General features: G+C 58.1%; 1 protein-coding gene across 1 annotated transcript in view; it reads left to right on the top strand.

The window, feature by feature from the left end:
• The window catches only part of SULF2 (sulfatase 2), a 99778-nt gene extending 83291 nt beyond the window's left edge, over positions 1 to 16487 (top strand). The window contains exons 10-21 of the mRNA XM_028524722.2: positions 620 to 746; positions 2162 to 2366; positions 9403 to 9631; positions 9732 to 9828; positions 10245 to 10339; positions 11211 to 11270; positions 11708 to 11877; positions 12101 to 12243; positions 13307 to 13430; positions 14142 to 14175; positions 14425 to 14478; positions 15440 to 16487. Coding sequence (XP_028380523.1) covers positions 620 to 746; positions 2162 to 2366; positions 9403 to 9631; positions 9732 to 9828; positions 10245 to 10339; positions 11211 to 11270; positions 11708 to 11877; positions 12101 to 12243; positions 13307 to 13430; positions 14142 to 14175; positions 14425 to 14478; positions 15440 to 15470 — 1369 coding nt within the window. The 3' untranslated portion in view covers positions 15471 to 16487. The remainder of the gene's footprint in view (positions 1 to 619; positions 747 to 2161; positions 2367 to 9402; positions 9632 to 9731; positions 9829 to 10244; positions 10340 to 11210; positions 11271 to 11707; positions 11878 to 12100; positions 12244 to 13306; positions 13431 to 14141; positions 14176 to 14424; positions 14479 to 15439) is intronic.
• Positions 16488 to 16925: the final 438 nt, after the last annotated feature.

The following is a 16925-nucleotide window of genomic DNA, read 5'->3' as shown; positions in this document are numbered from 1 at the left end:
GAGCGACACCCAAGGACCCCGACCATCCCAAGCAGCTCCTGGCAGCCCCCCCTGCACCCATGGTATTAAACATCTCATTGTGCGGCCCCTGGCCAGGTGACTCGGTCAGCTGGAGTGTCATCCCGTAGCCAAAAGGTTGCAGGTTCGATTCTTGGTCAGAGCGCATACCCAGGCTGTGGGTTCGATCCCCAGTCCGGGCGCATACAGGCGGCAACCAATCGGTGTTTCTCTCTCCCCTCCTGTCTCTCTAAAAGCAATGAAAACATGCCCTCGGGTGAGGGTAAAAAGAAAAAAATAAAAAATGAAGATCTCACTGTCGGGGAAGGAGGGAGAATGTTATTGTCCCACCTTCCGACAGTGACTGGGAGCCCGTGGGAACTAGACACAGAAGCCGTGCGCTGTCCCTGCGGTTGACACAGAATCCGCATCTGGAGGCCACATGTTGGCCGCCGCCTGCACACCCTTTTCTAGTCTATTGCCAACTCATGCCATCTGGGAGGTTTCTTCCGAGATCCCCGCTTCTTAAGTCTCTGAACAATCCGCAGACACGGCCAGGCTGGACCCGCGCGCTCCCCCGGAGCCGACAGGCCAGCCCCGTGTCCCACTCTCCGCCCCACAGCAAACTGCTGCACAAGAGGGACAGTGACAAGGTGGACGCCCAGGAGAACTCCCTGCCCAAGTACCAGCGCGTGAAGGACCTGTGCCAGCGGGCCGAGTACCAGACGGCGTGCGAGCAGCTGGGGCAGGTGAGCAGGCGCAGCTGCGGCCCCGGGGCCAGGCGCCACAGGGCCCTGCAGACAGGGGCCCGGTCTGCCCCTCAGCCCACTGCACTGGGCCGGCGGGGCCAGCGAGGCCGGAGCCCCCGGGGGTGGTGTTTTGCCGACAGGTGCAGCACCCAGGGTGAGGCGAGGGGATACTGGTGACGCCCAGAAAGCGGTGTCTTTCTCAGCCCCCTGTCAGTCTGGCCACGTCAGAGGGGAAGTCTCCCGCGGGGACGGGCGTGTCTTTAGCTCCAACCCCTCTTGGACGGGGACTCGGCTGGCCTCCGCGTGGCCCTGAGGAAGTTCAGTAACTGCCTCTGTCGGAGTCCCTTCTGCAGGCGCCTCTTCCAGGCCGAGTGTCCATGCATAGGTGTCACAGCACATTGCCTTTTGACATCAATTCAGGTTTTCAAAAGTGAGTTGATTTCAAAAGAAATATTAAGGAAATTGTAACCTTGATAGCACTTTAGAGAGAGCAAAGACTGACTGAAGTTTGAGGGAGTCTGAACAAGGCTCTTCTGAGGCCCGGGAGGCCGAGACGGGCTCTGGAGGGGGCTGGGGGCATGGTCTTGTAAAGAGGGACCCCAGCGGGAGGCTAGAGAGCTGCAGGTTGCCCTGCGTCCTTGCAGCAGCCTTCGCTGCGCGCCTGTGCTGCCGGGCACTGTTCCAGGCACCAGGGCGGCAGCCTTGAGTGCCGTGCACACACAGCACTGATGCTCGCGGGGTGGGGGGGAGCTCGGCCTCGGGTTTGTGCCGAGAGCCCACAACTGGTTCTGATTTCTGTTCTGAGCGACAAGGAAGAGCCGATGAGGCCAGGGGGCCTCTGTCCCCCCCCCCCCGGGATTGTCGTCAAACGCTGTGCCCCAGGGTCAGGGTCAGGCCGTCTGGGGCCGGTGTCTGCGTCCTCGGAGCAGCCCACCAGAGCACGCTGCTTAGCCCAAGCGGGAAGAGCACTGGAGGGGTGGGGTTTGGGGCACAGGCCAGCTGGGGAGGCATCGGTCCCGGTCCAGAGCCCTGGGACCTGCAGCCCTAGGGCCTCCGGGGCCCCCGTCCCAGCTGTGCACCCACGGGGGGAGGGCTGCGGTCCCGGCCCTGCTGGCCGAGCCACCCCCAGGTGCCGCTGGCTGTCTCACTCCCGCTGCACCTGTTCCCTGCCTCGCAGTGCCTCCCGTGCCTGGGGCTCTCCCTCAGCCAGGGTCACGCAGTGTCCCCCTTGGTGTCTCTCATCCCGTCGACATCTGTCTATGAGCATACAGTCCCAGGAAGGAAGTTCTCTCAGAGCCCGTGTCCCTGCGGGGGCAGAAGAGAGGCGTCTCGGGGTGGACGGGGGTGGCAGCGGGGGATGTGGACGGGCCGGCTGGCCGCGCCTCGCGGCCTGAGGCCCCTGCCGTGCCTTGCAGAAGTGGCAGTGTGTGGAGGACGCCACGGGGACGCTGAAGCTGCACAAGTGCAAGGGCCCGGCGCGGCCCAGCAGCAGAGCCCTGTCCAACCTGGTGCCCAAGTACTACGGGCAGGGCAGCGAGGCCTGCGCCTGTGACGGCGGCGGCGGCGGCGGGGACGAGCAGCTCAGCCTGGCCGGACGCCGGAAAAAGCTCTTCAAGAAGAGTGAGTGGGGCGACCTGGGCGGTTCCAGCTGGGGGGCGGGGTGGTGGTCCCTGGGTCACCCCATTTGTTCACTTAAATAACTCCACAGACCCAAGGCCGGGGAGCTGGGGACACAGTGAAGCCCCTGATGACCCTCCCGGTCCAGTGGGGAAGGGCGGGGATGCAGAGGGGAGGCAGTGTGAGCGCTGGGGGCTGTGAGGGTTGTGGTGGGGGGGAGTGTTGCAGGGGGAGGGGTCACAGGGCCCTTCCTCTGGGACACGCAGCCACCCGAGGGTTTGAGCAGAGGAGCTGAGATCAGGCGAGTGTTGTCAGGCGGCCACCCCTGCCGCTGGAGCCGCATGTCCATGGGCTGGATGGGGGCCCGCAGGGGGCTGGCCGCGAGCCCCACAAGGAGCCTCAGCGACTGGGACCAGACACCCATGTTGCAGGGGGCTGGCTCGGGCTCTGGAAGTGACTGGGAGGCCCGTGGCGGGGGCCGACGGGGCCGACCCCCTTACTCGTGGAGTCCATGTTTGCAAGTTCACGGGCTTCCCTGAAATCTCTCTGTAGTCCCCAGGTCACCGCTTAAGACGCTTTCTGGGTCGCTCGTAGGCACATGCCATGGCCAGAAACTCTGAGCCGCCCGGGTGCTGGGTCCCCAGCCGAGGCTGGGCAAGGAGATGCTTGGTCTCCCTCGTCCCAGCTTCACGCTCTGCCCAGGTGCCCGTCCGTTCACATCTGTGCACCTTTCCCGGGGGTTTCGCCATCTGACACAGCCCCCCAACCCCCGCCCCGGCACCCTGCAGAACTACCGTGTCCCGTTCCCACGTGCAGGGAGGCTGGGCGTGCCTCATGGAGAAGACACGTGGGCTAGAGAAGCTTGGGCAGACCCGAGGTGCAGCTCTGTCGGCCGGGAGTTCGATGTTAAGGAATCAGCCACGTGTACCAAATAAGCTGCCCTTAAACAGAAATCCCCGTAAACAAGGTCGTGGGGCCAGAGGCTCACGGGAACCGGACCCCAGGTCTCCCCTAGGAGCAGCGGTCCGTGCGCTGGTTCGGTGTTCTCGGGGACGCAAGAGGACACAGTGCAGGTAGCAGACGGCATTCTGGGGGGAGAAAGGCACCCAGCCCTGCTGAAGAGGCTGCCTGAGCCTCACACCCCACCCCCCCACCCCTCAGGGGCTGAAGGAGGGCAGCCTGTCAGAGAGCCAGCGGGCAGAGTGTTTGGGGGTGGGGGACGTCCTCCGGACGTGACTGGAAGACTCAGCTGTCACCCCAGGCTAGTCACAGCCCCACTGCGAGCTCAGCATCCCCGGGAAAGAGGGATCTCTGGGAGCTAGGACTTGGGGTGACCTGGTCAGCTGACCGGAAGTGTCCCCTCTAAAGCCGGGCAGTTTCCCACGCTGCCCCGACTCAAGGAGCGCCAAAGCCCCGTTAGAGATTTTAGTTTTTTTTTAAAAACAGTGGCAACATATACGTAAGATAATATTTAGCATCTTATCCATTTTTAAGTATCGAGTTCAGTGGCCTTAGGTGCATCCTCCCTGTTGTGTGATGGTCCCCGCCGGCCATCCCCAGAGCTCTTTCCATGTTGCAAAGCTGACACTCTGTCCCCAGTAAACATGAACCCCCCACCACCCGTCCCCAGCCCCTGGCAGCCACCACCCTGCCTTCTGTCCGTGGATGCCACGCCTCTGGGCTGAGTCTGCCCCTAGTGGCCAGGCGTCGCCTCAGCGGCACTTCCCCAGGGATGGGCCCCCGTTGTGTTTCTTCACAGGCCGCGTGGGAACTCCTGAGCTAATCTTTTTTTAGCAAGTACAATGACTGGTTTCTAGATTGAATCGCACAGCTAAACACCCCCTTGCTTCCACACGCAGCACAGAGGATGATCTTTAAATAACACGAGGACGTACGACTCAATTAAGCCTTGTCTTTCCCTGTTAACGCGTGGAGGGAAGGAAAGGCACCCGAGTAGCCGAGACTCAGCTGCACCCAAGCCCTCGTCTGGGGACGACGGGGTAGCATCAAGGCCACGTGCACCGCACAGCCACCCAGGGGCAGAGCAGGCGGCCACTCTCAGGACAGACAGGAAAGATGGGGTCACACGGCCAGCGTGGGGGTGTGGGCCCCGTCTGCTGGCCCAGTACCGTTCCCCCTGCCGGTGAGTGCTGCCAGCGAGACGCTCTCTGTCCTTCCTCTCTGAGCAGCTGGCCTGGAGCTGGGGTTCCAGACTGGGGCTGATCTCGACCCCCCGGGGGACGCTGGGCAGTGTGGGGACATTTCCGGCTGGCGTGACCGCGTGGGGGTGGGCGTGCGCCTCGCACCTAGTGAGCGGAAGCTGTGGGCACTCTGGATACCCTGCAAGGCACGGGTCCGTCCCCCACAACGAAGGTTTACCCAGCCCCCCATCACTGGTTTTGAGGTTGAGAAGCCCCGGCCTGGAGCAGCACCAGCCCCGGCAGGCCGGGCAGAGCCAGCCGGACCGGGAAGAGGTGATTAGGGTTCTGGGGATGGGCCCAGGGGGCTGGTGTTTATTCACTTCTCCTAACAATCTGCGAGCCCCGCCGGAAGCTGAGGTGACAGGGTCGAAGGAGACACTGAGCGGACCTCATGGGCAAGACAAGGTGCAAGCCAGTGAACAGCACGGGACGGTCCCATTTCCCCTCGGTGGAAGATGCATGGAGGAAATGAGACGGGGGCATGACCGGGTGGAGAAGGCGGCCACTCTGGAGCGGGTGGTCGGTCGTCATTTACACCAGAGCCGAGGGTGGAGCAGGAACAGGCGGGGTGGGGGAGGAGGAAGCACAAAGGCGCCGGGGCTCCCGGCGCCCCCGGGAACAGGCCAGGCCGCACAGGGCTTCTCGGCCCTGGGGGCAGGGCGGGGTAGGCCCAGGGTGTGGCCTTGGGCAAGGACTTCACAGCCACAGGGGCCCTCGTAGCCACAGACCAGCGGCTCCGTGCCACACCGGGTGCCGGAAACATATCGGTTCTGCTGCGTGTCCCCCTCCAGACAGCCTGGTAAGGCAGGCACCGTCCTGAGACCATGGCTCACGGTCTGTGGTGGTCGCACCTTGGCTCAGGAGTTGCATCGGAGTCCAGAGCCTGAGCTCTTGGCCACTGGGTTAAGCAGCCCCCTTCCCAGGACGTGCGGGAGGGGGGACTCTTCAGGGGCCCTGGAAACGGGGACAGCTAGGGTGACTCGGAGAGCGAGTGGTGTGGCCCCAGTCCGGGGAGAGGTTTTTACACAGGCACTCGGCCGGCCTCTTCTGCGGAGGGTCCGAGGGTCAATATGTGAGGCCTTGCAGGCTACACGGTCTCCATGGCAAGAAAACAGCCCCAGGCGTGGGGGAGACTGGCTTCATGACAGCGTCAGGCAGAAGGCCAGATAGTTTGGGGCCCCCTGGGTTTGTGGCTGGGGGTGGAGGGTGGGAAGAGACCAGGCAACTGGCTCCCGAGCAAGAAACACAAAGGAGCAGAGAGGGGCGGGGGGGGGGGGGGGGAGGTCGATCTAGTTCATGGCCTCTTGAGCAGGTGACCTGCTCCCACAGGAAATGCACCGGGGACTCAGCACTGTGTGCGCACCAGGGGCCCGGCCCTGTGGCTTTAGGGAGACTGAAGTCAGGGAGGAAAAAGCCCAGGAGAAAGCGGCCCAGAGTCAAGAAGGCCTGTGGCTTTGCCGAAGAGGCGATGCCTCTCCTGGACCTAGGCCCTGGATCCTGTGATCCGACGAGCCTGAGAAATGAGAGACGCCAACAGCTGTCCCAACAGACCGGGCAGCATGGCTGGGCCCTGGGGCCCTGAGCCACACGGGAGCAGGGGTCCCTTCCTCTCTGGGTGCCACACCCCTGGCCTCCAGTCAGTCCTCGAGCTACGGTCATCTCTTGGTGGTCAGACAGAGCCAAACAAACCCGGGCGGGGGCCAGCTCCAGGCCCTTCTCTTTAAAAGGTGGACATTTAGGGCAGCGGGTGGTAAAGGACTCAGTGCGTGCAGGGGCCAGACCTGAGTGAAGCCTGCAGAGTTTCAAAGCACAAAGGAGTGGGTGGGGCGGTGCGTCAGCTCCTGGCAGGGACACCTGTGCGGGCCCGCGGACCCAGGTGGGCAGGCACACCCGCTCCTCTTCAGAGCCTGGAAATTCGCTCACCTACGTGACCGCCCGCCCCCTCTTTCCTTAATGTTGGCAATCTGATCTAATTCATCCTTTATTAGAAGACGCAGGAAGCCTGAGCTCTGACTTCAGCCGGCATGCCCTGTTTTCAGCAGCTGAGCTCATTCAGAAACAGGGCCCGCCTGGGCCTGGTGGAGAGCCGCTGCCAGCTCCCAGCTCCCAGCTGGGGCAGCCGGGACTCAGGGGGCTGAGCGACCTCCCCCAGCCGCTCCCTCTTCTATCCAGAAGGAGGAGCTGCCTGGCTTTTTATTTCCCCCAGCTAAAATCGATAGGCTTTGTTTTTTGTGTCTTATTGTGGTATAATTGACGAATATTCGATTAGTTTCAGGTGTACACCATGATGATTCAGTATTTGTATAGGCTGCAAAATGATCACCACGATGAGCCCAGTTAGCACCTGTCACCACGCACAAATACATAATACCCGGTGTTACTGTGGCCGCCACACTGCATGTCCGAGATTTTTTTTTAAGATTTTATTTATTTCTTTTTAGAGAGGGAAGGGAGGGAGATAGAGAGAGAGAAACATCAATGTGCGGTTGCTGGGGGTCTTGGCCTGCAACCCAGGCATGTACCCTGACTGGGTATCGAACCTGAGACACTTTGGTTCGCAGCCTGCACTCAATCCACTGAGCTACACCAGCCAGGATGTACAAGATTTTATAACTAGGAGTCCATACACCTCCTGACCCCCTTCATGCATTGTCCCCATTTCCCCTTTCTTCCCCATCCCCCTCCTCTGGCAACCTTCCAGTCTGTTCTCTATATCTGTGACCTCAGGTTTTTTGGTTTTGTGAGGTGTGTGTGTTTTTAATTCCACACATAAGCGAGATCACAGAGTGTGTCTTTCTCTGTCTGACCGACTTCACTTAGTAGGATGCCTCCAGGTCCGTCATGCTGTAAATGGCAGGGTTTCCTCCCTATGGCTGAGTTGTGAATATCCCACCGTATGCATATACGTAGGACCACATCTCCCTCCCCTGCTCAGCCATCCGTGGACACCTGGGCTGCCTCTGGGTGTTGGCTATGGTAAATGCTGCTGCAGGGAACGTGGGGGCGTGGGACCTTTTCGTTTTCCTTCGGATAGACATTGCGACGTGGGACTGCCAGGTCACGTGGCTGTTCTAGTTTCCATTTTGGGGGGGAACCTCTGTACTGTTTTCCGTGGCGGCTGCACCGATCCCCTTCCCACCAGCCGTGCACGGGCGCTCCCTTCCCTCCACAGGCTCGCCGACACTCGTTTGATGAGAACCACTGTAACGAGCGTAAGCTGTGGTTTGGGTTTGCATTTCCCTGACGGTCGGCGATGCTGAGTACGAGCTCCAGCACCTGCCGGCAGTCTGTGTGTCGTCATTGGAAAAACGTCTGTTCAGACCCTCTGCCTGTTTTCTAAGTCAGATCGCATTTTTGCTCTTCACTTATATAAATCTTTATGCATTTTTTCTATGGGAACCCCTTATCAGACAGTTTTAATCATAAATGGAGACTGGATTCAGTCCAGTGGTTTTTTCTGTATCTTTTGAGATCCTGTGGTCTTTATTGCTCATTTTGTTCACGTGGCGTGTGTATCGCATGGGTTTGCTGAGCGTCACCATCCTTGCATCCCTGGACTAAGTCCCGCGTCATCCTGGTGTGAGGTTCTCTCAATGTGTCATTGAATTCGGTTTGCTAATGTTTTGCTGAGGATTCTTGCATTCTGTGTTCCTCAGGGATACTGGCCTGCAACTAGACAGTTCCCTCCCCTTCCCCCTCCCCCTCCCCCTCCCCCTCCCCTTCCCCCTCCCCTCCCCTTCCCCCTCCCCCTCCCCCTCCCCTCCCCTTCCCCCTCCCCCTCCCCTCTCCCCCCCAGAGTAATGTCGGCCTCGTAAAACGAGCCTAGAAGCGCTCCTTCCTCTTCTTTTTGGACGTTTGGTTCTTCTGTTTGGTAGAATTCACCAGTGAAACCGTCTGGTCCTGGACTTCCATTTTGTCAGTCTCCTGATTACTGAGTCAATCTCCTTAGTGTTCTTATACCCACTTTACTTTTTTCTTTTAAAAAAAATATTTGGATTTCTTTTTAGATTATATTTATTTTTAGAGAGGGAAGGGAGGGAGAAAGAGAGAGAGAGAAACATCAATGTGCGGTTGCTGGGGGTCATGGCCTGCAACCCAGGCATGTGCCCTGACTGGGAATCAAACCTGCAATGCTTTGGTTTGCAGCCCACGCTCAATCCACTGAGCTACGCCAGCCAGGGCTACTTTTTTCTTTCTTTAAACTGAAGTCGAGTTCACAGAAAATACAGTCTACCATTTTTACAACTTGAAAGTGTACAATTCAGCAGCAGCACTCAATATACTCACGGTGCAGCGCAACCACCACCTCTAGGTCTGAAAACACTTCCATGGCCCCGAAGGAACCCCCGTCACCCCCTCCCACGTTCTGTGGCAGCCACTGCTTTGCGTTGGGTTTCAGCGTCGCTGCCTGTTTTGGGTATTCCATCCAGACGCCCACAATAGACCTTGCGTGTCTGGGCTCTCCCGCACGGCACCGAGTTCTCGGCATCCGTCCGCGCTGCAGCGTGCGTTACTGCTCCATCCCTTTACGGCCAACTATGCCGCTGTGTGGGCGGACCAGTTGGTTTACCCAGTCATAGCTCTTCCTTGAGACGATCTAAGCTGATTCCTTCCCAGCCCTGGGACTTCAGTTCCTCACCAAGCCTCCCTCAGTGGGTGCAGCTGGGACTCCAGTTAAATCACCTTGAGGCCCTTCCCGCTGGGAGCAGGCGCTGCCTCCCAGGTGGCAGGCTACACGGAGCCTCCCGATGGGAGCGCTGCCCCGCCCAGACTGAGGGTCTGCCGCCCGGGGAGCCTCCCACGCCCTCCTGACTGAGCCACCCCTCGGACGCCCACAGAGTACAAGGCCAGCTACGTCCGCAACCGCTCCGTCCGCTCCGTGGCCATCGAGGTGGGCGGCGAGGTGCACCACATAACCCTGGACGAGGCCTCCCAGCCCCGCAACCTGACCAAGCGGTACTGGCCGGGGGCCCCTCGGGACCAGGACGACAAGGACGGTGGGGACTTCAGTGGCACTGGAGGCCTTCCGGACCCGTCAGCTCCCAACCCCATTAAAGTCACACACCGGTGAGAGCCCAGGCGGAGGCTGGGGGGAAAGGGACAGGCCAGGCCTTGGCCGGGGCTCCCACACCTCTCAGGGCCCCACACAGTCCCTTCTTTCGAGCAGGTGCTACATCCTGGAGAACGACACGGTCCAGTGTGACCTGGACCTGTACAAGTCCCTGCAGGCCTGGAAGGACCACAAGCTGCACATTGACCACGAGGTGACGGGGTCTGGGCAGGGAGCAGGGTCTCACCACCACATACTTGGCGGGGCCCCCAGCCACACTGGCAGTGAAGTGAGGCCCCCACAGAGCCTGGACCCAGGGCCAGGAGCACCTGTCCAGCAGGCCAGCTCGGTCACATCACACCCCATTTTGTCCTTTCAACAAGCCTGGCTGGGGGAGGCGGGGCGGGGGTATTTAAGTCCTCAGTGGGTGCAGCTGGGTCCCAAGCAGGACAGGACTCAAGGAACATGACTCGCAGGTTATTCTTTGCTGGAGCCTCATTGCTTTCAGGTGGAGCCAGGGAACGCCCTCAGTGCCCACAGGTGTGGGCCGTGGAGGGGCTCCGCCAGCCCACCCCTCCTTCCCCAGCCCGGGAGTTTCACGGCCTCCTTGCCTTTCCACCCCCCACCCAGATCGAAACCCTCCAGAATAAAATTAAGAACCTGAGGGAAGTCCGAGGTCACCTGAAGAAAAAACGACCGGAAGAATGTGACTGTCACAAAGTCAGGTGAGGAGGAAGCAAGGGAGGCCAGGAAGGCCCCCAGCAGTCCTGCAGGGCCACTCCCGGGGACACAGCATCCCCTCTGTGACGACTTTGTTACTTTTATATCTCTGCTCCCTTGGGGCTAAAAAAAATCAGTCATTCCCATCCCCACTGTCAGCCACCGGGCACATGTCACTGCCCCCCAGGTGGCCAGCCAGACGCTGGGGCTCACACACCGCTGACAGGTGGGGGGCTGGCTCCCAGGAGGGAAGAGGCCTCTGCCGCCTGCCCTTGGGGAAACAGCCCATGAGGCCCTGGCCCTGGGGATGAGCTCGAGGTCAACACTGTCCGATGGAACTTCCGTGAGGATGGGAAGGGCCGTATCTCCTGTCCAGGAGGGTGGCCACGTGTGGCTATTAAACACTTAAAATGTGGCAGTGAAACTGAGGAACTAAATCTAGAGTTTTATTTACAATGAACGTCCCATGTGGCGACTATACCAAAGCCCAGCTGTGGCATCTCTGCTACCTTCCCGGAAGGGGCTTGCAAACACGGGTCCTCTCGGGGCTGCCCTTGACCAAGCATGAGGTGGGTGGGGGCCTGGGGACAGCCATCCGGGGATGCTGAGGCTGAAGCCACACAAAGCCAGGCCCAGCTCCTAGCTAACTTCCGCCCACCCCAACCTTCTCTGTCTGGCCCGAGCCTTCAGCTAGGGGCTCCCAGCTCACCCCTGCAGGAAGGAACGAGGCTGGCAGGACGCTGCCACCCTGGGGTAACACCCTTCCCGGAACTGCATCAGAAAGAGGGACGGGGTCCCAGGGAACCACAGTCTGCACCCACCCGGGAGTCACCCTATAAGCAGTTTCCGAAACCTGGGGTTTGGGGTCTGTTACAGTTACTACACCCAGCACAAAGGCCGACTCAAGCACAAAGGCTCCAGTCTGCATCCTTTCAGGTAAGGCAGCTTAAGGTCCCGGGGAGAGATGCAGAGGCATCTCCTCCTTAACCTAACACAAGCAAGGAAAAGCAGGCCTGGCCCCTTCCCTGTGAAGTCTGGGGCAGTCCTAGCAGAGGTCTGACTCCCTGATCAACACTGAGGTCTCCAGGCGCCCCCGTGTGACTGCAGGGGGTTACTGCAACCTCAACACGCAGGGCAGAACACAGGCCCAAGAAACCGCAGTGTGAGCAGGAGTCCCAGCAGCCTCGAATTCTCCACCTTTGTGCTGCCTCAGACCTGCAGTGGGACTCTTGTGGCAACGGTTCTTCTCTTTGGGACCCCTGTAGTGCTGTGTCCACAGCTCTCTGGCAGGAAGAGCAGAGGCTCAGGGTCCTTGATCACTAGGAGACTCCAAGGTGAGGAGCCCAGAGAGGTGTGGCCCTGTGTCCCCATAGGAAGGGGCTGCAGGAGAAGGACAAGGTGTGGCTGCTGCGGGAGCAGAAGCGCAAGAAGAAGCTTCGCAAGCTGCTGAAACGACTGCAGAACAATGACACGTGCAGCATGCCGGGCCTCACGTGCTTTACCCACGACAACCAGCACTGGCAGACTGCACCTCTCTGGACACGTGAGCCGGCCCGGGGCAGGCATGGGGCAGGCTGGGCAAGAAGGGTTTCTCCAGGGCGCCCCCCTCGCCCCCAGCTTGCCAGTCCCTGCAGGCCTTGCAGGAACAGGCTCCCTGACAACAGCGGGGGTCAACAAGCGCTCCCCACAGGAACTGGCTCCGGGGACCGTCCCGGACAGGAGTTCCGGCAGGCACACTCAGGGCGTGCCCTCTGTTCCCTTGGCAGTGGGGCCCTTCTGCGCCTGCACCAGCGCCAACAACAACACGTACTGGTGCATGAGGACAATCAACGAGACCCACAACTTCCTCTTCTGTGAATTTGCCACCGGCTTCCTCGAGTACTTCGATCTCAACACAGACCCCTACCAGGTACGGACAACCCGCCCTGGAGAAGGGGGGCGTGCTGCCAGTTAGGGCCCCCCACCCAAGGAATCAGTACATGTACCAAGTCCCTCAGCCAGAAGTGAGTCGGGGAGCCTCCGAGAACTTGGGGACTCCACGTGCAGTCACCCCTCGCTGCCTCTTCCCTGGCAAGGTTAAACCACAGCAGGCTGTGTGGGGACTTGTGAAGACCCCTAGACCGTGGAGGTCCTTGGGGCCGGGCCAGACCAAGCCCTGTGCCCTGGGGGCCTACAGGGAGAACCGCCGACACTCACGCAGCACTCACTGTGTGCCAGGTGCCTTCCTAAGTGCTTCCGTAGGTTAAGGCACCTGAACACACACGCGATGGCTGGGGGCCCACAAGACACACAGGAGCCACGGAGCCTGTGCTGAGTGGAGCGTGTCCCGTCTACAACAGGCGGCCACCACTGCGCCTCAGCCCCACAGCTTCTCAGTGGCGTGGCCCTCGCACTGGCCCAGTCTCCAGTGTTGTAAGAAAAGGCTGACGAGCTTTACGTGAAATCTACCTTTAAATGCTATTTCTATGGTCTGTTCTGCCCATCTTTCTCCTTAGGTGGGTCACCCCCGTATTTTACTAAAGGGCGTGGCAGGGCACGCAGGTTACTCAGGCACTGGGACCTCCCAGGCTAGGCAGGGACCCAGGTCACTCTCTCCACCCCATCACCCAGTGACGGCGGCTTCCCAGTGACGAGGAACGGAGGGACCGGGGCTGAAGGCTGCTTAAAACCGCAGGGCTGAGAAGGGCTTCTCTCCAAGCTTGGTCGGTCTCCTGACCAGTGGCTCCCGCAGTCCAATGTTAAGTGCAGAAGGGGGTTTTTTTCCTTACTCTCACAGAGAGCGAGCCTGGTGGCCTGAGAGACAAAAAGCGGTTGAAACTGTCCCAAACTCTCAGCTCTGGCAGAAGCAGAAGTTATGAGCCCCGTAGCGCCTGCTACCCCCAGCCTGCCTGAGGGCAGTCCCCCGGTTGGCAGCACAGAGGACGGTGCTCCCTCCACTCACCTTGTTGATACCCCACCTTTTCCCCGCCCAGCTGATGAACGCGGTGAACACACTGGACAGGGACGTCCTCAACCAGCTGCACGTGCAGCTCATGGAGCTGAGGAGTTGCAAGGGTTACAAGCAGTGTAACCCCCGGACGCGGAACATGGACCTGGGTGAGTGGGTGCCCCAACACGGGGCCTGTAACCCAGCAGGGTCACCACAGTTAGGAGTTTTGGAGGCCATGTCTAGTCGGAAAAGGGAACCCAGAATCAGCGGAAGTTGATGAAGTCTCCCTAGTGGCTAAAATATCACCTTCCTAACACCCACCAAGGGCTGCTTTTAGGACCCTAAGTGCCACCGCTTACTAATCACTCTGTGCCAGCTGCTGTGCTGAGAGCCTCGGACGCCTCAGTGACAACCCAGTGGCGGCCTCTGAGGCGCACCTGCTCGTCCTCAGTGACCGGGTCGGCCGGCTCCCAAGTCCACACTCTTGGTCACACTGCTGCAGCTTCTCGGACACTCGCCAAGAACAAGACCCAGCTCTCCCCACCACCCCGCCTCTCTCAGGGCCCTTGGTTTCATCCCCTGTAGCACAGGTGTTCATGCCCGTGTCTGCCTCCCCCACCGCGACCGAAGTCAGTGTTGAGTGAACGCGCCAGGGCCCTGAGACTGGAGAGGTGACGCTCCGGTGTGGGTGACCTACAAGGCTACTGGAAGGAAGCTCACTCCTCCTTCAGTGCACTCTACCTGCCCGGGGAACCCTGTCAACATCATGAGGGACGAAATGCCCAAGGGGTTGAAAGACAGAAAAAAGGGCAGTTAGGAAGTTTGTCATTGCACGTATACCCTAAATTGTTTCCATTTTGTTCATCTCTCTCGTTTAGGACTTAAAGATGGAGGAAGCTACGAGCAATACAGGTATTCGCTTTTGTTTCTAAAGCCCGGGGTCGGTCCCTCGTGTCTAGGCCCATCCTTCTTCGGTCCCACCCCCGAGGTCACACGTGCTAGGTTGAGACTTGCCCTCTGTCTGGTCTGCCAAGGGCCTGGATCACCCACCAGGGATAGGGGTCACCAGAGAGACATTCTTTGTAGTGTTCTTTGGGGGTGACTTTTTCTTTCTTTGGTGATGGTTAACACTCCTTCTCCTTTTGACACTTGAACACATAGGCAGTTTCAGCGTCGAAAGTGGCCAGAAATGAAGAGACCTTCTTCCAAATCACTGTGAGTTGAGGAATCAGTTTGCAAACAGAGCCCTGGTCCCGGCTTGCTCCGCTTTGCCAAGGCTGTCTGTGTGCATGCCAGTTCCTATGCATTACTCTCATCTGTTCCTGTAACACAGGGGGGAAGTGGTAATGTCTTTCCTGTAAATAACACACTTTGTACATTTCATGTTTTAGATTAATAACTTGCCTGTATACACTGTTGTTCTCTACACAATAATCTGTGCCTGTAAACTCAAGGTATTCCTTAGAGGTTGAGAAGCACTTAAGTGTCGTAACTGCCAGACACCTTGCAGGCTGTGGCTGCGGAAGGACCTGGTCCGTAACATCCGCAGAGCGGCCCCATTATAAATGGCTCCCACAACGTCCCTGCTACAAACTCCAGTGCCAACAGAGGCTGGCAGGGGGCTGAGAGACTGGCGACACAGAAAGGCCACCTCTAGTCTAAAGAGAACGGCATGAGTACACTGCCGTTTGAAATCGTTTGAATCCTCTAATCCATCAGGAAAACCCCGCGACTCAAATATGTGAAATTTTTTAACACTGGGAGCTGATTTTCAATTAAGCTGCCATGCAGAGAAACAAAACCCCTTGGTGAGCTCCCATTTGCAACTTCTGGCCTCCTGGTTTCTTTATGTGCATAGAAACCTGTGCAGCTTGAATGGGACCATAATAATGGGTCAACTAAGCATGTCTTGGGTGCTTCCAGAGTAAAGGCACATGATTTTCACACCTCGCATTCTCCTTGGCCACTATTCTACCCCTACCTTTAAACGCCACCTTTGCCGGTAACGGACAGACTAGGTGACTAGGCGGTAGCAAGCCCGTTCTGAGGGACCTAGAAATACGCCTTCTCAGCAGCCACATCCTCGCAGCAAAGCTTACTCAGCTGTAGGACCGATGAAGCAATCTGTAAGCAGCCTGATACTCAGATACTGAGGTGAGTCTGCTTTGTTCCACAGGGGACAACTGTGGGAAGGCTGGGAAGGCTAAGCAGCCTGCGGCGGACCTCCCACGGCAGAGGCAACGTCTGGCTGTACAGACAGTGCAAACCCCTGTATGACTTCAAGCAGACCTGCGCTGTCAGCCAGGAGGCCTGCGAGACAGACCCTGCTTTGAGTTAACAGGGCAAAGTCTGGAAGAGGACCGCCAGGAGTGGCGTGCGATGCTTCGGGAAGTCCGTTTCTGCCCCTGCTTTTGCTTTGGATTATACCTCACCAGCTACACAAAATGCATTTCATGTCAGAAAGTCACCACTAACCCTCTCCGAGAGGTTCACAAGAGGAAAAAAACATTATAATTTTTTTTTTTGGCAATTTCCCCAAAGGGTGGAAAGACACTGGAATTTTTCTAAGTCATAGGGGAAGAACAACCCTGTTTCAATCCTCTCACCTTCCTTCCGGTCTGTCACGGAGAAGAACTAAGCAGCAGGACAGAGGCCACGTGCAGGCGCTGGGAAGGAGCCCAGTCCGACCGGGAGCCGCTAGCACAAGCGGCGTGACGCTCGCCTAGCACTGCCCCCCGGCTGCCCGCGAAGTAACTGACTTCACTGTATATACGCGACTCGCTACATGTAACCAGTGCGGAACTTTCAGGGGAGCCCAGCGACGAGGAGACCCCGTTTTCAAGAGTGGTGGCGCCAGTGAACACTCACTGGACAGGTGGGAGAAAAGCCCTTGCAGTGTGGGCCTTTCTGCACCTGACCAGACTCCGTTTCTCCCACCATTCTTTCGTTCTGTCTCCCAAAAGTATTGTCTTTTCAAGTACTGAAAAGAAATGAAGTTCATGTACGTCCCAAGTTTTAATGAAATTGTATTTGTAAAGAAATTTTGTAGTCTTAAGTACTGTCAAACAAGGTTCAAAACTCCAGCCAATGACCAGCGGTTGGTATGAGGTAACCCTTGACATTTTGTAAAAGGCCATCCTTGAGAGATTTTTAGTTTGCTTTCTTAAAAAAAATCAAGACACTACAAAAGTCAATACCTTTTTTGAAGGGGACACCTTGGACTTAAAAACCTATGGGGGGATAATTATAAATTAATGACTAAAATTTACCGCATTTCAGGGACTTCACAGGTAAGTCTCACGTTACACCAGCTTTGGGACCTTTTAAAATGTGTGAGATGCACAGCGATTCACTGGCCCTTCTGTGTCCCAGGTAGTGTAACCCGGTAAAGGTAGCTGTCAAAATGCGGGAATGGGAGAAACAGGAGGAACGTCAGCCATCGACTAGTCCAGTACACTCCTCATTGAACAGATGACCCCTAAGCACTCACCTTTGTTAACTACAGTGCCATGTTTTCAAGGTTTCTTTTTGGAACATGTTTTCAGAGTATAATCTCCAGTTTTGCTGTTTCTGTTGCTACAGACAATAAAAGGCATTGGGGGGGGGAGGATTTCTTTAACATCACAGAAACCGCTATAATTATTTGAAATAAGAGCCCTTAA

This window comes from Phyllostomus discolor, chromosome 9 (assembly GCF_004126475.2).
Source record: "Phyllostomus discolor isolate MPI-MPIP mPhyDis1 chromosome 9, mPhyDis1.pri.v3, whole genome shotgun sequence".
NCBI lineage: Eukaryota > Metazoa > Chordata > Mammalia > Chiroptera > Phyllostomidae > Phyllostomus > Phyllostomus discolor.
The sequence above is the reverse complement of the archived record's forward strand: the minus strand, read 5'-3'. Positions and strand labels throughout refer to the sequence as shown.